Source organism: Chelon labrosus (assembly GCF_963514085.1).
Source record: "Chelon labrosus genome assembly, chromosome: 9".
Classification (NCBI taxonomy): domain Eukaryota; kingdom Metazoa; phylum Chordata; class Actinopteri; order Mugiliformes; family Mugilidae; genus Chelon; species Chelon labrosus.
Genome location: NC_140359.1, coordinates 30444556 through 30465936, shown reverse-complemented (window position 1 = coordinate 30465936; position 21381 = coordinate 30444556). Strand labels below are relative to the sequence as shown.

Genomic DNA, 21381 nt, shown 5'->3' with positions numbered 1-21381 from the left:
ACCATCTGGATGCTTCCAGTGTCTCATGGTTTTATTGCAGGACAAGATAAGGACAGATTCAGAGTCGGGTCTCTGATGAACGGGATCAGTTAATCTTATTGGTTCATCAGAGGAAGGTCAAAGTTCAACAGAACCATATAAGCAGTTGTTGGAACCCTACAGACAACACAGAGGACATGTGGCTATATACTGTCCTCCTGTCCTGCTGTCTGTGTTTGTCCACCTGACCTCATGTCCTCCTGTCCTGCTGTCTGTGTTTGTCCACCTGACCTCATGTCCTCCTGTCCTGCTGTCTGTGTTTGTCCACCTGACCTCATGTCTTCCTGTCCTGCTGTCTGTGGCTGTCCACCTGACCTCATGTCCTCCTGTCCTGCTGTCTGTGTTTGTCCACCTGACCTCATGTCTTCCTGTCCTGCTGTCTGTGTTTGTCCACCTGACCTCATGTCTTCCTGTCCTGCTGTCTGTGGCTGTCCACCTGACCTCATGTCCTCATGTCCATGGTTGTCCACCTGTCTGTGTCTCAGGTGTGTCTCCTTTCCGCTGCCATGGAGGAGCTGGTCAAACACCTGTCCAGGTGTCAACATCTGGGCTGGATGAAAGTGATCGGTGAGTTCACACCAACGAAGAAGAAGCTTCAGTCTGATTGGTCGTTGGTCAGTTTAAGGTCTGTTTCTACTGGACGATGGTTCAGATATCAGTGACATCATTGCAGTTTATGATGAGGTCATTCAGATCTGATCAGTGATTGGACGGATACCTTGTCTTTATCAGGTCCATCAGACACTTCTGTCAGACACAGTCCAATCAATAATGTCCACCCGTCTCACACGTCTCTGTCAGGTGAGGTGCCTCTCAGTGAGGTTTTCACTCAGCCAATCAGATCAGTGGTTCCATGAAGAAGACGTGTCCTAATGTTGTCTGATGTGATAATGTCTACGTTTGTTGACCACTTAAAGACAAGGAACCATCTACAGTAACACTCTATGTCCCACAGTAACTCTCTATGTCCCACGGTAACACTCTATGTCCCACAGTAACTCTCTATGTCCCACGGTAACACTCTATGTCCCACAGTAACTCTCTTTGTCCCACGGTAACACTCTATGTCCCACAGTAACTCTCTATGCCCCACGGTAACACTCTATGTCCCACAGTAACTCTCTATGTCCCACGGTAACTCTCTATGTCCCACAGTAACTCTCTATGCCCCACAGTAACTCTCTTTGTCCCACAGTAACTCTCTATGCCCCACAGTAACTCTCTTTGTCCCACAGTAACTCTCTATGCCCCACAGTAACTCTCTTTGTCCCACAGTAACTCTCTATGCCCCACAGTAACTCTCTTTGTCCCACGGTAACTCTCTATGTCCCACGGTAACTCTCTATGTCCCACGGTAACACTCTATGTTCCACAGTAGCTCTCTATGTCCCACGGTAACTCTCTATGTTCCACGTTCTGTAACTCTCTTTGTCCCATGGTAACACTCTATGTCCCACGGTAACTCTCTAATATCCCACAGTAACACTCTATGCCCCACAGTAGCTCTCTATGTCCCACGGTAACACTCTATGTCCCACAGTAACTCTCTAATATCCCACGGTAACACTCTATGTTTCACAGTAACACTCTATGTCCCACAGTAGCTCTCTATGTCCCACGGTAACACTCTATGTCCCACAGTAACTCTCTATGTCCCACGGTAACACTCTATGTCCCACAGTAACTCTCTATGTCCCACGGTAACACTCTATGTCCCACGGTAACTCTCTTTGTCCCACGGTAACTCTCTATGTCCCACGGTAACACTCTTTGTCCCACGGTAACACTCTATGTCCCACGGTAACTCTCTATGTCCCACGGTAACACTCTATGTTCCACAGTAACACTCTATGTCCCACAGTAGCTCTCTATGTCCCACGGTAACTCTCTTTGTCCCACGGTAACTCTCTATGTTCCACGGTAACTCTCTATGTTCCACAGTAACACTCTATGTTCCACAGTAACACTCTATGTCCCACAGTAACTCTCTATGTCCCACGGTAACACTCTATGTTCCACGGTAACACTCTATGTTCCACAGTAACACTCTATGTCCCACAGTAGCTCTCTATGTTCCACAGTAACTCTCTATGTCCCACGGTAACACTCTATGTCCCACGGTAACACTCTATGTCCCACGGTAACTCTCTTTGTCCCACGGTAACTCTCTAATATCCCACGGTAACTCTCTATGTCCCACGGTAACTCTCTATGTCCCACGGTAACTCTCTATGTCCCACGGTAACTCTCTAATATCCCACGGTAACTCTCTATGTCCCATGTTCTGTAACTCTCTTTGTCCCACAGTAACTCTCTATGTCCCACGGTAACACTCTGTGTCCCACAGTAACTCTCTATGTCCCACGGTAACTCTCTATGTCCCACGGTAACTCTCTATGCCCCACGGTAACACTCTATGTCCCACAGTAGCTCTCTATGTTCCACAGTAACTCTCTATGTCCCACGGTAACACTCTATGTCCCACGGTAACACTCTATGTCCCACGGTAACTCTCTAATATCCCACGGTAACTCTCTATGTTCCACGGTAACTCTCTATGTCCCACGGTAACTCTCTAATATCCCACGGTAACTCTCTATGTCCCATGTTCTGTAACTCTCTTTGTCCCACGGTAACTCTCTATGTCCCACGGTAACTCTCTATGTCCCACGGTAACTCTCTATGCCCCACGGTAACACTCTATGTCCCACAGTAACTCTCTATGTCCCACGGTAACTCTCTAATATCCCACGGTAACACTCTATGTCCCACGGTAACACTCTATGCCCCACAGTAACTCTCTATGTCCTACGGTAACTCTCTTTGTCCCACGGTAACTCTCTATGTCCCACGGTAACACTCTATGTTCCACAGTAGCTCTCTATGTCCCACGGTAACTCTCTTTGTCCCACGGTAACTCTCTATGCCCCACAGTAACTCTCTATGTCCCACGTTCTGTAACTCTCTTTGTCCCACGGTAACACTCTATGTTCCACAGTAGCTCTCTATGTCCCACGGTAACTCTCTATGTCCCACAGTAACTCTCTGTGTCCCACAGTAACTCTCTATGTTCCACGTTCTGTAACTCTCTTTGTCCCACAGTAACTCTCTATGTCCCACGTTCTGTAACTCTCTATGTCCCACGGTAACACTCTATGTCCCACAGTAACTCTCTATGTCCCACAGTAACTCTCTATGTCCCACGTTCTGTAACTCTCTATGTCCCACGGTAACACTCTATGTCCCACAGTAACACTCTATGTCCCACAGTAACTCTCTGTGTCCCACAGTAATACTCGAGGGTCGACATTTAGACTTTCCAAGTATTTTATTGAGTGTCATATAAAGAGTTAAAGGACCTGGACAAAGGTGAGTCTCTAGAGGACACCAGACAGATGTCCCTCAGTGAGACAACCAACCAGCTGTCCCCATTTGTCTCAGAGCTGAACTCTGCCTCCATCCATTGGCTGTCCTGTGGTCGGAGGGCGGAGCCTGATGTCTGGAGGAAGATGTTCTGTGTCCTATCACAGACTCAGCTGCTGATGCTGGACGACCTAGAGGTACAAGACATGTCCAACACGTCCAACACAACTACCACAGCCTACAACTGAAACACAACCAACATGTCCAACACGTCCTACATGTCCAACACGTCCTACATGTCCAACATGTCCTAACATTAATTAGACCAAACCAGATGTAACTGATGTTTGTAAAAGTTTAATAATCAACAGATTGTTAATGAAAGATGATGATGATGATGATGATGATGAAGGTCATCGTTCTGGAGAGTGAAGAAATCAATCTCAGACAGATCTCTGATTATTATCAGATTATATTAGATTATCATGTTATTAGATTATATCATATTATTATCAGATTATATTATATTATTATATTATTATCAGATTATATTATATTATTATCAGATTATATTATATTATTATATTATTATCAGATTATATTATTATATTATTATCAGATTATATTATATTATTATATTATTATCAGATTATATTATATTATTATATTATTATCAGATTATATTATTATATTATTATCAGATTATATTATATTGTTATCAGATTATATTATATTATTATATTATTATCAGATTATATTATTATATTATTATCAGATTATATTATATTATTATATTATTATCAGATTATATTATATTATTATCAGATTATATTATATTATTATATTATTATCAGATTATATTATTAGATTATTATCAGATTATATTATTATATTATTATCAGATTATATTATTAGATTATTATCAGATCGATTGTTGATAACTTCCTGTTTCAGGTTCATCCTCTGCTTCTGGCTGAGAGGGCGGAGTCTTGTACCGTCTGGTTGCTAAGATACACTCTCCATGTGACCTCAGCAGCTTCTTGCCCCGCCCACAAAGGTAAGGACAAAACAACGGCTTTAGGCGTAGGAGAAGAAGACAGAGAGACAGGAAGACAGAGACAGACAGAGAGAGACAAGCAGGAGGCCAGACAGGAGGACAGCGAAAGAGACAGACAGAGAGAAACAGGAGGAGAGGGACAGGTGGACATACAGGAGGACAGAGAGGAGGACGGAGAGACAGATGATGGACGTAGAGTTTGACTTGGAGGACTGGGACGGTAAGGAGGAGAAAAGTCTTGTTTTCTTTTCTGTGGCTGCATCAGATTATGTCCTCTGTTTAATCTTCATGTCACTATAATAATCTCATAATCTCATATCTGAGGTCAGTTACCATGGCGACACGGCAGACAGCTGCTATGGTCGTGAGATGCTGAAGCAGCTGCAGGTGAGTCTCACCCGTCTGGGACGTTGTGAGGTCAAAGATCAGAAGAACACCTGGTTAGAAATAAATGTCTAAATGTGGTTGTTTCCTGCTCAGTGGAGACACCTGTGGTGACGAGCTGTAACTGCAGCGAGGCTTTAACCTGAGAGCTTCTTCAGCATCGACCTGCTCCTGTTTGGTTCTGATCAATATTTAACACATTTAACCACAACCTTACTAAAGGCTCTCCGTCCCGTCCCGTCCCGTTGTGTCTCGTCTCACTCCATATTGGGAGTTTGAGTGTCCAGTGTCGTTGCAATTGATCTCACAGATGTTTGACGAAAACTTCATCCAGGAGTTAGATAATGTTCAGAGGAGCTTGCTACGTCCTGTCATCATTGATGGACCAATGAATTCTGAATTCTACCAGTGAACTCTAAAAGAAAATGTCAGGACATCTGTCCATGAGCTGAATGTGAAGAGAAACTGGGTCATGCAGCAAGACAACGAGAACCAAGAACACAAGTGGTTCTACGACAGAACGGTTAAAGAAGAACAAGATGAATGTTTAGGAACGGCCAAGTCAAAGTCCTGACCTTAATCCAATAGAAATGTTGTGGAAGGACCTGAAGCAAGCAGTTGATGTGAGGAAACCCACCAACATCTCAGAACTGAAGTGGTTCTGTTCCGAGGAATGGGCTAAAATTCCTCCAAGCTGCTGTAGACCACTGATCAGCAGTTACCAGAAACATTTAGTGACAAGGAGGTCACAGCAGATACTGGACACAAGGAGGACATTAGTTTAACAGCTCACTGATATAGTTAGAATCAGTGTTGTGGGTAACGTGTTACAAAGTAACGCGTTAGAGTACTCTAATTACTTTTTTCGTGTAACTTGTAACGTAACGCGTTAGTTTCAGTAACTTTGTTATTTTTTATAAAAAGTAATCCGTTACTTTAAGAATTTCTCCGGATAAGGAAAGAAAGTCTTTTCTGGTGTCCAGATTTGTGTTTTTTGTTCCATCATCTTCATCTCCCTCGCTCCCTGTTGGAGTTCGCTCACGCTCCATTCAAACCCGCGGTGTGGACCAAACCATTTTTTAAGAAGGGGCCAAGGGGGTTATTGAAATTATTAAAATTAAAATATTGCCTGACTTTGTGGCTTTATTTTTTTTTCGGATTCATTACTATGAATATATATTAGTTAACCCTATGCATAATAATTTAGTCGTAGAGGCTACTGGGGGCTGTGTGTGGGCCCTGATGGGCTGTGGGCCCTTAGGACTGTCATCACTTTTCCCCCCTATACGACGGCGCTGGTCAGCGGAGGAGCAGCGCTGTGATGATGTGTCTGTGCCCTGCTGATTTACGTTACCTGTGTGTGTGTGTGTGTGTGTGTGTGTGTGTGTGTGTGTGTGTGTGTGTGTGTGTGTGCGCACGCACATTATTTTCAATTCGCCAGAGAAAAGGACAAGAACAACATAACGGTTTAATGCTCACTCTGCGTTGGTGAAAAGCTTCTGTCGACCGCAAAAAAATCCACTTCCAATTTACAAAAACCATCTTGTATCCAAGAAGCACCACTATCACCCTGGCATTGTTCTCCTGCAGAGTTAATGTGGCTGGATGAATGACGTTATTCATTGTCAGGACTCGGTGCATTTAAAGGAGGCTGTGTGTCGCTGAGTTGCAGCATGTGTGAGACGCTGCAAACGGCTTTTAATTTCTGGTAACGCATGAGTACTCTAACGTGTACTGTTACTCATAGGTAACGCTGTAACGTAACAGATTACTTTTAATTGATGGTAACGTTGTAACCTAACTAACTACTCTCCAAAGTAACGATACCCAACACTGGTTAGAATAATACATTTTATTTGTGGACGCCTTTTAAAGCACTCAAGGTCACCTTACATAAAACAACATAACAATAAAACACAATTCAATACAATTCATTATAAATAAAAGCAGAATTAACAGGAGATAGAAATGAGATTAGAAAACATGTTAAATGGAGTACGCTGTTATAAAGTCTGGATGTCAGGTGGGAATGAAAGCTCTAAAACCTACGGTAGACCGTCAGGTAGGAGGGGGACCTGAGAGTTCAGATGGAGATGATGGAGCATGGAAAACTGTTACACCAGCTAAAAGAGACAGTTCTCAGATGGACAGGGATGTTGGAGAAGAACCTCTGTTCTATAATCATTTGATACAGAGCAGGGTTCTCAGCTCTAACAGTGGCACAGCAGGGTTAACAAAGCTGGTGGGACTCAGGTCAACAGGAAACTGTAAAACTGCACCAGGATGAACCTGGTCTTCTGGAGAAACTGTTGGAGGAGGTGATGGCCTCCTGGCCTCCCTGGTCATTTCAGAGTCTGCAGTACAGCAGGACTTTAGATCATTGTCCATCGGTGCGGCAGCAGACGAGCAACAAGAGGAGGTTCAGGTCATCTCCTCGAGGCAGCTGGAGGTCCCCGTACAAACCTCCCAGGGAGAAACAGTGTGGAGCACGGGGCTGATGTGGATCATGTTGATCATAGACCAGGAAGTCAAACTGAAGACATGCTGGCTCAGTTGTCCCAGACTGAGTCAGTGGTTCATCGGTTCAGGACACATTTTAGATGAAACCTTTTTATTCTGCTGCTCAGCTTGGTTAATGATTTAATTGGGACAGACTAGGAGAATGAAATGAACGGTACTGAGGACAAAGTTTATTTCTGTTTGAGGAAAGAAGACGACATGCAGCCTGTGTTTTTAGTTTCCTCCTGTGAATGAATTGGACCAATAAAGCAAAGGTCAAAGGTCAAAGGTCAAAGCCTTAAGACAGAAACAAAGACAAAGTATTTTTCCTTTAATTTGTCTCCTTCACCTCTGCTGGTCACCATGGCAACCCCTCTACTTGCACTTAAGCATGGTAGCTGCTGCTAGAAACTACAATTACTCCCATGATGCACTGTGTCTGTTGCAGATGCTCCAGAAAGGGGGATGCGCAGACAGAGCATGCCCAGTGGCTCTGCCGCCGACACACCCACCACCAGAGTGACGGTGAGCACACACACACACACACACACACACACCCCTCCCCCCTCCTCTCAGAGCAGTCTGGTGTTTCCATGGTAACAGATGGATCAGTGGCTCCACCTGCAGGTCAGACTGATTATTCGTGTTCATGGTCACCTCCTTAAAGAGACAGAGCTCCAGTCTCTAACCTTGTTTGTCAGTATCCATGACAACGGCTACACCATGAATGCACCGTGGAGACTCAATCTGTCCATCAGACAGGACACCCCACCCCCCTCTGGTTCCACAACCCTAGATCTGTACTCATATGGTTCTATGAGGTTTTTTAAATCAGATGGAGCTAGGAACTTTAAGGGACCTTTACAGAACCTTTATAGAACTTTAAGGGTACTTTAGGGACCTTTAAGGACCTATAACGACCTTTACAGAACTTTAAGGGACCTTTAATGACCTTTAAGGACCTTTACAGAACTTTAAGGGACCTTTAATGACCTTTAAGGACCTATAAGCAACTCAGATTTCCGTTTTTCTGTTCAGATGAAGTTCCTCAAGTTCACATCAATCTGACTTTAATCATCTATACTGGAAGACTGAGTTTAATCTGCTCTTCTTCTTCCTTCTCATCTTCTTCTTCCTCCTCTTATTCCTCCTATTCCTCCTCTTCTTCTTCCTCTTCTTCTTCCTCCTCCTCCTCCTCCTCCTCCTCATCCTCCTCTTCTTCCTCAGAGCTTCCTGTCTCGGAGGTTGAAACAGTCTCTTCGTCGAACTCGATCTCAGCCCAAACTGTCTCGTCAGAGCAGCGAAAAGACAGATGTGATCAGAACCGCTGATACCAGGTGACACTGACTCAGAGAACGTAAAGTGAACGTCCAGAGAAAAGAATACATCCTGAGAACGTCAGAGGACAGAGGACAGAGCACATAGAACATAGAACATAGATCAGAGGACAGAGCACATAGAACATAGATCAGAGGACAGAGCACATAGAACATAGATCAGAGGACAGAGCACATAGAACATAGAACATAGATCAGAGGACAGAGCACATAGAACATAGATCAGAGGACAGAGCACATAGAACATAGAACAGAGGAAAGAGCACATAGAACATAGAACATAGATCAGAGGACAGAGCACATAGAACATAGAACAGAGGACAGAGCACATAGAACATAGAGCATAGATCAGAGGACAGAGCACATAGAACATAGATCAGAGGACAGAGCACATAGAACATAGATCAGAGGACAGAGCACATAGAACATAGATCAGAGGACAGAGCACATAGAACATAGAACATAGAACAGAGGACAGAGCACATAGAACATAGAACATAGATCAGAGGACAGAGCACATAGAACACAGAACATAGATCAGAGTACAGAGAACGTAGAACACAGAACATAGATCAGAGGACAGAGCACGTAGAACACAGAACATAGATCAGAGGACAGAGCACGTAGAACATAGAACATAGATCAGAGGACAGAGCACGTAGAACACAGAACATAGATCAGAGGACAGAGCACATAGAACATAGAACAGAGAACGTCATGTGATCTGTAGCGCGTAGAAGAAGCAGGTTCACGGATCATGAGAACACGCATGTTCATCGTTCCACTGCTGCACCTCTGCAACACTCACATGTAGAACAACATGTTACATACGTGTTCTCTGTTGGTGGGGGGGGGGGGGGGGGGGGTTCTCCTCACAGAGACAGAGGAGAGGAGCCCCCCCCCCCCCCCCCCACCAACAGAGGTAGTGAGTAGAGGGAGGAGGGCAGCCTCTCTGCAGGGGAGGGGCAACTGCTGCTGACAGAGAGAGAGAGAGAGCACTAGCTGCTGTAGCTGTGTAGCATCAGGACGAGCTAACGGAGAGAGACAGAAAGGAGGACAGACGGGAGGACAGACAGGAGGACAGACGGGAGGACAGACAGGGGGACAGACAGGGGGACAGACAGGAGGACAGACGTGTCCTCAGTCTTTAAACCAAACAGCATCAGGATCAGCAGCTCCTCCATCTTTCTTCTTCTTTCCTCCGGTTCGTTGGTGAAGAACATGGATTCATAAACCCCCACCCCTCCTCCTCCTCCTCCTCCTCCTCCTCCTCCTCCTCCTCCTCCTCAGCATTCATTCAGGATGCTCGGTGAGTCTCATCGTCTTTAACTGCCTTTGTCCTCAGATCTGCTGCAGCCTTGTGCTCATTTGCATGTGTGTGTGTGTGTGTGTGTGTGTGTGTGTGTGCGTGTGTGTGCGCGTGTGTGTGTGTGTGTGTGTGTGCGGGTGTGTGTGTGCGTGTGTGTGTGTTAGCTGCCGTCAGCACACAGCTAACCTGCTCCGTTAGCATGTGGCTACGCTACACACACTATTAGCTAACGGCAGCACACACACATAGCATTAGCTGTGTGAGAGGCTAACGTTAAGGAGCTGGTTGAGACAGTGACGGGCTAATGGGCTAATGGGCTAATGGGCTAATAGAAGGGGTCAGAGGTCACAGTTGATGGTTTGAGACTCTAACCTGAACGTCCTCCAGGTCCTGGTTTATCTGAGACATCTGGACTAGAAGACGTTTCCTCCAAGTGTCCAGCTCTAAATGTCTGGTGGAGAGTTTAGGTTTAAAATCACCTGAAGGTCACATGACTAGAGTCTGATAATGACCTGATACTCACCTGGACCTGGACCTGGACCAATAGCTTTGATTCCTCTGTCCTGGTTTGATTTCAAATTCATCAGCTGTTATTATTATTATTATTATTATTATTTAAAATCAGGCAGAGCTCTCTGAGCAACAAAAGAAATCGAACTATAAATACACTGGTAACGTTGGACAGTATCACTCAGGTCCTGTCTAGCTCTGTTTACTCCACTGTACCACCTAAAGAAGCTAAAGAACCTGAAGAACCTGAAGAACCTGGAATTCCTCCTAAATGTTGACTGAAGGAACCACAGCGTCTCTAGAACCCTTCTGAAGACTGGAGTCTACATCCTGATCTGAGACGTCAGCGATCTTTTCAGACAGAAATGTTTTGCAAAGATCTCCAGTCTGAGCCTGTGAAGCTACAGCCCTGAACCCAAACAACTTACTGACGTCGTAAATGCATCGACTCAGTGTTTCCTGGAGAAGTCCAAACCCAGAGACTCTGAGACTTGTAATCATTTCGTCCTGCAGAGGGCAGTAATGCGGCCGGCAGATCCTGGGGAGTATCTGGACTAACCCAGAGTTTAGTCTGATGGTTGTTGGTGGTCAGAGCCTGAACGTCGTCGTGTTAAAAGAACTGAGACAATGCTAACAGGTAGCATGTCAGGTTCCACTTCTAGTCAAACTTGAAATATTCAAAGGCTGTGGGTTTGAGTCCCACCAGGGACACGTTTTGGACCAGCTCTGAGCTTTGATCAGAGGTCAGAGGTCAGCACGGACACCCTGACTGGTCTGAGATCCACTGAGTCTTCTGACTCCTTTCTGTCAGAACCAGCAGAACCACATGGATCAAACTCAACGATCCTTGGTCCAGGACCCTGTGATACACTGCAGAGCAGGAACAAGATGTTCTGTCCTAGTCGTCTAGACGTCACAGTCTGGTCCTGGACAAAGGCAAATCCTTCCACTGCAACATTTCTCCCATGAGGATGAAATGCTGATTTATCCACTGACAGGAGAGAACCAGAGAACCAGAGAACCAAGTATAGTCTCACGTTCACCTTTGTACTGTTTCAGATCCTCACAAACTGTTTCAACTGATTAAACGAAAAGTATTTTGATGACGTCTGCAGTCAGAGTTTCTGGCCTCTGTATCCCTGCAGGGTGTAGTGCTGGTTCTCCCTGACTGACACTGGGTTGTAGCTGCTGTCCTTGTGGTTCTGGGTTTGTTGACCAACGTTACAGATTCCTCTAACGCTGTTTTCAGTTTCACTTGAACTCCCTGAACGATAAAAGGAACACAAAACATCTGGAGCAATGTGTTGTGCTCTAAGCTAGCTAGCTGTGACGTTAGCCTTAGGCCCACAGCAGAGGTCAGCAGCTGTCAATCATGATGCATCACATGACTAATCAACCAATGGACTGGTCCTTCAGTCTGAGGGTGGATCACCTAGATGTCCACCTTGTAGATGTGTCCATGTAGGAGTGTCCTGGTAAGTGTCACACTAACAGACCGTCTGTTCCAGGTGTGTGATGCGCCGGCTGCGTTGCGGTAGCCAGGAGTCTTTGCTAAGCGCCGGCTGTGTGTTGTCTCTGGAGCTCAGGATGGACCAATCAGTGATCATCAAACCCGTCCACTCGTCCCTGCTGGGACAGGACTACTGCTTCGAGGTAACGCTCACTGCCTCACGAACACATACACACCTGAGCCCCCTGGTGTTTCCATGGTGATGACCTGCCCATGTGTCTCCTAGGTAACGACCTCAACAGGCACCAAGTGTTTTTCGTGTCGCTCGGCAGCAGAAAGAGACAAATGGATGGAGAACCTGCGACGGGCCGTCCACCCCAACAAGGACAACAGCCGCCGGCTGGAGAACGTCCTCACGGTGTGGGTGATCGAGGCCAAGGACCTGCCAGCCAAGAAACGGTAGGTGGCGCTACGCCCACATGTCCTGGTAGACGTGTCCATGTAGGAGTGTCCTGGTAGACGTGTCCATGTAGACATGTCCATGTAGATGTGTTGTCCATGTTGGAGTGTCCTGGTAGACGTGTCCATGTAGGAGTGTCCTGGTAGATGTGTCCATGGACAGATGTCCACCTTGTAATGTCCTTGTAGATGTGTCCATGTAGATGTGTTGTCCATGTTGGAGTGTCCTGGTAGAGGTGTCCATGTAGACATGTCCATGTAGATGTGTTGTCCATGTTGGAGTGTCCTGGTAGAGGTGTCCATGTAGACATGTCCATGTAGATGTGTTGTCCATGTTGGAGTGTCCTGGTAGAGGTGTCCATGTAGACATGTCCATGTAGGAGTGTCCTGGTAGACGTGTCCATGTAGGAGTGTCCTGGTAGATGTGTCCATGGACAGATGTCCACCTTGTAATGTCCTTGTAGATGTGTCCATGTAGGAGTGTCCTGGTAAGTGTGTCCTGGTAGATGTGTCCATGTAGGAGTGTCCTGGTAGATCTGTTGTCCATGTGGGAGTGTCCTGGTAGATGTGTCCATGTAGGAGTGCCCTGGTAGATGTGTCCATGGACAGATGTCCACCTTGTAATGTCCTGGTAGACGTGTCTTGGTAGATGTGTCCACTCCTACACTGTCCTGGTAGATGTGTCCATGTTGGAGTGTCCTGTTAGATGTGACAGTGTATATGTGTCCATGTTGGAGTGTCCTGGTAGACGTGTCTTGGTAGATGTGTCCACTCCTACACTGTCCTGGTAGATGTGTCCATGTTGGAGTGTCCTGTTAGATGTGACAGTGTAGACGTGGCCATGTCGGAATGTCCTGGTAGACATGTCCTGGTAGATGTATCCTAATATAGGTGTCCTAATAGACAGTCCTTGTAGAGGTGTCTTAATAGACTTGTCCTGCAGTAATGTCTCATCTTCTTCAGGTACTTCTGTGAGCTGTGTCTGGACGACAGTCTCTACGCGAGGACATCCTGTAAACTGAAGACAGACAACATCTTCTGGGGCGAGCGCTTTGACTTCAGCAGTCTCCCGTCCATCGGTTCCATCACGCTGCACCTCTACAAGGACACGGACAGGAAGAGGAAGAAAGACAAAAGCAGCTACGTCGGCCTGGTCAACATCCCTGTCGCCATGGTGACCGGCAGACAACTGGTGGAGAAGTGGTACTCAGTGAGCACGCCCAGTACGAGCCGAGGTACGTCAAGACTAGCTGTGTCCTTGAGCTGGTCCTGGTGGGACACAACAAGTCCAAACCTGTCTCACCCTCTCTCACACATTCTCCTGTTGTCCCACCCTGCCTCACTTTGTCTTCTGACGTCTCACCCTGTCTCACTCTGTCTACTGACATCTCACCTGGTCTCCCTTTGCCTTACCCTGTCTCTTGTTGTCCCACCCTGTCCCACCCTGTCTCACTCTGTGTACTGACGTATCACCCTGTCCCACCCTGTCCCACCCTGTCTCACTCTGTGTACTGACGTCTCACCTGGTCCTACCTTGCCTTACCCTATCCGTTGTTGTCTCACCTTGTCTTACCCTGTCCCACCCTGTCCCACCCTATCTTCGGCTGTCCCCCAGGGAAGTCTTCGGTCCCGACGGTGCGGGTCAAGGCTCGGTACCAGAGCATCATCATCCTGCCGATGGAGCAGTACAAGGAGTTTGCTGAGTACATCAGCTCCAACTACCTGCTGCTCTGCTCCACCTTGGAGGCGTCCATCAGCCTCAGAGCCAAGGAGGAGCTGGCGTCCGTCCTGGTCCATATCCTCCACAGCACCGGCAAGGCTAAGGTAAGTGCTCTGCCCCACTGGGACGCTGGCCTCGCCCACCTCCACCTGTTGATGACCATCTTTGTCTCTGCAGGACTTCCTGACAGACCTGATGATGTCAGAGGTGGACCGCTGCCGTGACAACGACCAGCTGATTTTCAGAGAGAACACCCTGGCGACAAAAAGTATTGAGGAATACTTGAAGCTGATTGGACAGAAGTACCTGCAGGATGCCCTTGGTACTGTCCCACAGAAAGACACCATGACACCATACACCTGTTACCTGTCAGAATGACACCATGCACCTGTTACCTGTTAGAATGACACCATGCACCTGTTACCTGTCCTTACCTGTGTGTGTGTTCAGGTGAGTTCATCAAAGCTCTCTATGAGTCTGATGAGAACTGTGAAGTCGACCCGTCTCGTTGTGCGACCTCTGACCTCTCGGAGCATCAGGCCAATCTGAGAATGTGCTGTGAACTGGCCTTCTGCAAAATCCTCGATTCCTACCGGTACACAGCTAATAATACACAACTAATACTACACTACTAATACACAACTAATACTACACAACTATCACTACACTACTAGTCAGATATGTGTATCTATGACAGATGTATGTTTATCTTGCTGTTCTCTTCTCTGTTTCTTCTGTCTGTACCCGGCTGGCCTTAGGCAGATGGGTCCCTCCATATGAGCTGGGTTCTGCTCGAGGTTTCTTCCTGTTAAAAGGGAGTTTTTCCTGCCACCGTTGCCTTCAGGCTTGCTCTGGGGGTTTCAGGCCGGGTTTTTGTAAAGCGTCTTGAGACATGTATTTGTATTGTTATTGACGCTATATAAATAAAATTGAATTGAATTGAATTAATACACAACTAATACACAACTATCACTACACTACTAATACTAGACAACTAATACACAACTAATACTACACGGTTTGTCTGTCAATACCCCCATCCACCCCCCCACCCCACAGCGTCTTCCCCCGTGAGCTGAAGGAGGTGTTTGCGTCATGGCGCCAGGAGTGCGGTAACCGGGGGCGACCAGACATCAGTGAGCGTCTCATCAGTGCCTCATTGTTCCTGCGCTTCCTGTGTCCAGCCGTGATGTCGCCATCGCTCTTTGACCTGATGCAGGAATTCCCAGATGAGCGCACAGCTCGGACCCTGACGCTGATCGCCAAAGTCATCCAGAACCTCGCCAACTTCAGCAAGTACGTCTATCACCTGCAGGTAAACCAGCTACCTGTCACTGGTACAGGTGTGTTGACCTGTAGTCATCTGTTGTTGCAGGTTCGGGACTAAAGAGGAGTACATGCTGTTCATGAATGACTTTGTGGAGCGGCAGTGGAGCAGCATGCAGCGCTTCCTCCAGGAGATCTCCAACCCTGACGGACTCAACCACACCGCCGGCTTTGACGGATACATCGACCTCGGCAGAGAGCTGTCCAGCCTCCACACCCTGCTAACTGAGATTGACCAGGTAACACCTGACTGACCAGGTAACACCTGATTGACCAGGTAGCATCTGATTGACCAGGTAACACCTGACTGACCAGGTAACATCTGATTGATCAGGTAACACCTGACTGACTAGGTAACACCTGATTGACCAGGTAACACCTGACTGACCAGGTAACACCTGATTGACCAGGTAGCATCTGATTGACCAGGTAACACCTGACTGACCAGGTAACATCTGATTGACCAGGTAACACCTGACTGACTAGGTAACACCTGATTGACCAGGTAACACCTGACTGACCAGGTAACACCTGATTGACCAGGTAACACCTGACTGACTAGCTAACACCTGATTGACCAGGTAACACCTGACTGACTAGGTAACACCTGACTGACTAGGTAACACCTGACTGACTAGGTAACACCTGATTGACCAGGTAACACCTGACTGACCAGGTAACACCTGATTGACCAGGTAGCATCTGATTGACCAGGTAACACCTGACTGACCAGGTAACATCTGATTGACCAGGTAACACCTGACTGACTAGGTAACACCTGATTGACCAGGTAACACCTGACTGACCAGGTAACACCTGATTGACCAGGTAACACCTGACTGACTAGCTAACACCTGATTGACCAGGTAACACCTGATTGACCAGGTAACACCTCATTGACCAGGTAACATCTGATTGACTAGGTAACACCTGACTGACTAGGTAACACCTGACTGACTAGCTAACACCTGACTGACCAGGTAACATCTGACTGACTAGGTAACACCTGACTGACTAGCTAACACCTGACTGACTAGCTAACACCTGATTGACCAGGTAACACCTGATTGACCAGGTAACATCTGACTGACTAGGTAACACCTGACTGACTAGCTAACACCTGACTGACCAGGTAACACCTGACTGACTAGCTAACACCTGATTGACCAGGTAACACCTGATTGACCAGGTAACACCTGATTGACCAGCTAACACCTGACTGACCAGGTAACACCTGACTGACCTGGTAACACCTGACTGACTAGCTAACACCCGATTGACCAGGTAACATCTGATTGACCAGGTAACACCTGACTGACTAGCTAACACCTGATTGACCAGGTAACATCTGATTGACCAGGTAACATCTGATTGACTAGGTACAGCTGATTGACCAGGTAACACCTGACTGACCAGGTAACACCTGATTGACCAGGTAGCATCTGATTGACCAGGTAACACCTGACTGACCAGGTAACATCTGATTGACCAGGTAACACCTGACTGACTAGGTAACACCTGATTTACCAGGTAACACCTGACTGACCAGGTAACACCTGACTGACCAGGTAACACCTGATTAACCAGGTAACACCTGATTGACCAGGTAACATCTGATTGACCAGGTAACACCTGACTGACTAGGTAACACCTGACTGACTAGCTAACACCTGATTGACCAGGTAACACATGACTGACTAGGTAACACCTGACTGACTAGCTAACACCTGATTGACCAGGTAACACCTGACTGACCAGGTAACACCTGATTGACCAGGTAACACCTGATTGACCAGGTAACACCTGACTGACTAGCTAACACCTGATTGACCAGGTAACATCTGATTGACCAGCTATCACCTGACTGACCAGGTAACACCTGACTGACCAGGTAACACCTGACTGACTAGCTAACACCTGATTGACCAGGTAACACCTGACTGACTAGGTAACATCTGACTGACCAGGTAACACCTGACTGACCAGGTAACACCTGACTGACTAGCTAACACCTGATTGACCAGGTAACACCTGACTGACTAGGTAACATCTGATTGACCAGGTAACACCTGACTGACTAGGTAACACCTGACTGACTAGCTAACACCTGATTGACCAGGTAACATCTGATTGACCAGGTAACACCTGACTGACTAGGTAACATCTGATTGACCAGGTAACACCTGACTGACTAGGTAACATCTGATTGACCAGGTAACACCTGACTGACTAGGTAACACCTGACTGACTAGCTAACACCTGATTGACTAGGTAACACCTGATTGACCAGGTAACATCTGATTGACCAGGTAACACCTGACTGACTAGGTAACACCTGACTGACTAGCTAACACCTGATTGACTAGGTAACACCTGATTGACCAGGTAACACCTGATTGACCAGCTAACACCTGCCCAACCAGGTAACACACTTCCATGCATCTTGCTTTTTTTCACAGCTGTCTCTCTACCTGTCTCTCTACCTGTCTCTCTATAGTCGTGTCTGTCGAAACTTGGTCCTCTTCCTCGGATCCTCAGAGACGTTTCAGCGGCACTTGCTAACCCGGGAGGTGTGGCCAGTGCTGGCGCCATGTCTGTTTCTTCTCCGGAGCCTCATCGTGTGGTGTCTCCGCCCCCTCTGTCCCCTCCCCCTCTGTCTCCGCCCCTGTCTCCACCATTGGCGTCCTGTAATCCGTCGGTGGGTCTGCAGGGCGGTGTGGGACTGGATGGAGGGTTAGTGATTCACACCTGTAGTTGCACCATGGCACACCTCAGTGCCAGCGGTGGTACTTCCTGGTTGTTATGACATGTTGCTTCCTGGTTGTTGTGACATGTTGCTTCCTGGTTGTTATGACATGTTACTTCCTGGTTGTTGTGACATGTTGCTTCCTGGTTGTTGTGACATGTTGCTTCCTGGTTGTTATGACATGTTACTTCCTGGTTGTTGTGACATGTTGCTACCTGGTTGTTGTGACATTCCTGGTTGTTGTGACATGTTGCTTCCTGGTTGTTGTGACATGTTACTTCCTGTCTCTTCTTGCAGCTTGGTGGACTTCACCAGACTCCCGTCTCCAACTCCAGAGAACAAGGACCTGTTCTTCGTCACCAAAGGGTCCAGTCTACAGCCTGCTTCAGGTGACTCATCTTCATCCAATCAATTTCTGAGTCTGTTGACCAGTGACCTCTGACCTGTTGATGTCACTTCCTGTAGGCCTGCAGGGCTCTCCGGCTCCAAGCTCCTCCTACTCAGAGCCAAATGAGAACGAGGCAGGGTTTGAAATGACCAATGGGGGGCGTAGGGATGGACTGGAGCTGACCAATGAGAACCGCAGTCTGTCTCTGGTGGACCTGCAGGACTCCTCCCCTAGCGACGGCCTCGACGACAGCCAGTGGCAGCGGCGGACTGGGCTCCTACCCCTCTCCTTTCAAAACCCTGTCTATCACATGACCACCACGTCACCACGGCAACCGCAACAGAGCGATGCCACGCCATCAGATGGCTCGGTGGGGTCGCAGGGAAACCCAGATGACAGGAACGCCATGGCAACCAAACCGGCGTTTCTTACCCAGATGTCAGTGGGGCTGGGAGGAGGGGAGAGGGGGGAGAGGATGTCGGCCATGTCGAGCAGCAGCAGCGGTGAGGAATACTCCAGACGAGCTCTGTCTCTCACCGAGACACTGTCAGGTACGAATCCTGTACTTCCTCAGTTTGTTTTTAAAGGTCCGCTCTGACTCATCAACTGTTGTTCCTCAGGTAACTCCGTCCCCCCTCGGCAGAACTCCACAGGTCCTCAGAGACGCATTGATCAGCCACCTCCCCCTTCCTCAGCTCCACCAGGACCTCCTCGAGGCCGCACGCCTCCGAGCATGCTCAGTGGAGGCGGTGGCGGAGGCTCAGCCTTCCCTCCACGCCCCGCCTCTGGCAGCATGATGTCATCGAGCCCCGATTGGCCAAGCAGTGGCCAATCCCGGCTCAGACAGACGTCGTCGTCATCCAAAGGGGACAGCCCAGAGAAACAGCGGCCTGCTGCCAAGGTAACCTGAATACAGTAACCGTAGCAACAGTAGGACCGGGTCAGATCCAGGTCCAACTGTTCTCTCTGTCTCCAGGCTCCATCTCCCTGCGCATTGGACCGGACCGCCGCCTGGCTGCTCAACATGAATGCTGCCACCTCCTACGGTGAGGAAGATGATCGCCATGACGACGCCCTCGTGGAGAAGGTGCAAGCTCATTCTGGTTCTGATGGGTCTAACTGGGTCTAACTGGGTCTTAGTGGTTTTGATGGTTCAGACCATAGACTGTATATAAATATGGACACGTCCAACTCACGTTTGAGTTTGGATCCAGAGTCTGATCAGTACGGTCTGGGGGCGGAGCCACGTGGAGCCGTGATATTGATGCCCCGCCCACACTTCCTCCAGACTCACTCATGTTTTAGTTTAATAGTACGCTCTGCTCTACCTCCACCTGTTACAAGGAGGACCGCTATACGGAGTGGTTGGCATGGCAACTGGTGGACGCCATTATGTTGTCACTTCCTGTTTCTAGAGCGTCAAATAACTAAAACGAAACTTATCCAAAAGACTGACACTTGAACATTCATCAGCATTATATTAACTACCTAAAATGACAGAAACCATCCTTGAAATTTATTTGACGTGTATGTTAGTGTTTTAGTTTGGTCCAAGTCCCGCCCACTAACATGGAGGGGGTGGAGCTTATGACTTATACTGCAGCCAGACACCTGGGGGAGCTCTACTTGATTTGGCTTCACTTTAGAGGAGCTGTTCCATCTTTATACTGTCTATGGTTCTGACTGGGTCTAACTGGTTCTGACTGGGTCTAACTGGTTCTGATGGTTCTCCAGTACCAGCAGGAGATTGCCCTGCTTCAGGAGAAGCTGAGGGTTGCAGCTCTGCGGCAGGAGGAATGTGAAGCTCGTCTGATGGTCCAGGATCAACAGAACCAACGAATGCTGCAGGAGTACCAGGTCCATAACACACCTGTCCACAGGTCACATGATACCTGTCCACAGGTCACATGACACGGCTCAACCAATAGGACTATGTTTGTTTCAGGCTCGACTGGAGGACACAGAGAGTAGACTGAGGAGACTACAGGACGACAAGGACCTGCAGATGAACAGCATCATCAGCAGGTCACCTGGCTGTCTGTCTGTCTGTCCATATACATGTCTGTCTGACCAACTGCCCAGTTGTTTGAACACCTGTCTTTCTGTCTGCCTGTCTGTCTGATCACCTGTCTGTCTACAGGTTGATGGCAGTAGAGGAGGAGTTGAAGAAGGATCACTCTGACATGCAGGCTGTGGTTGACTCCAAGCAGAAGATCGTAGAGGCACAGGTACCTGTCTGTCTATAGGTCTATCTGTCTCCGTCTCACCTGCCTACCTATCTGTCTCTGTCTCACCTGTCTGTCTACCTCTCTGTCTCTCAGGAGAAGAGGATTGCGAGCCTTGATGCGGCGAACACTCGTCTCATGGCGGCTTTGACTCAACTGAAGGAGCGTTACGCTGTGACATCACAGCGGAACGGCCTGTCTCCTAGCAACACATCGTCGTTGCAGATCACAGAGAATGGAGAGTTCCGTAACTCCGGCAACTGCTGAGCTCTGATTGGCTGTCTGGCTAAACCTGATAAATCAGAGGCGGCTGGGGGCGGGGCTAACTCACTGACCAATCAATGCTGATAAGGTTACCTCAGACCTGTCAATCAACCCTGTCACTAGGTTACCCCTCATTTCTTGTTTTTGTTATGCATGTTTTCTCTGACATCATATCCTGTTTACATTTGGTACTTCCTGTTTAGCACCAGAAACATCGAAAATCCAAAATGGACGCCCTTTTCCAGTTCCACACACCCGGAGCAACCCTAACATCTGACTCTGGATATCTGTGGCTCTGGTTTCCT

At 47.7% G+C, this 21381-nt stretch overlaps 1 protein-coding gene across 1 annotated transcript; it reads left to right on the top strand.

Moving 5' to 3' along the window:
- Positions 1 to 186: 186 nt before the first annotated feature.
- LOC311492628 (disabled homolog 2-interacting protein-like) lies at positions 187 to 21364 on the top strand. The gene is given in 23 exon segments (XM_084550961.1): positions 187 to 606; positions 3481 to 3599; positions 4357 to 4590; positions 4592 to 4679; positions 7791 to 7867; positions 8570 to 8679; positions 12007 to 12151; positions 12235 to 12407; positions 13371 to 13642; positions 14023 to 14231; positions 14305 to 14449; positions 14578 to 14722; positions 15187 to 15423; positions 15503 to 15692; positions 17951 to 18186; positions 18497 to 18588; positions 18665 to 19138; positions 19208 to 19488; positions 19564 to 19674; positions 20322 to 20444; positions 20533 to 20612; positions 20728 to 20815; positions 20909 to 21364. Coding segments are annotated over 23 exon segments (3915 nt in total). The 5' UTR covers positions 187 to 491; the 3' UTR covers positions 21080 to 21364.
- Positions 21365 to 21381: the final 17 nt, after the last annotated feature.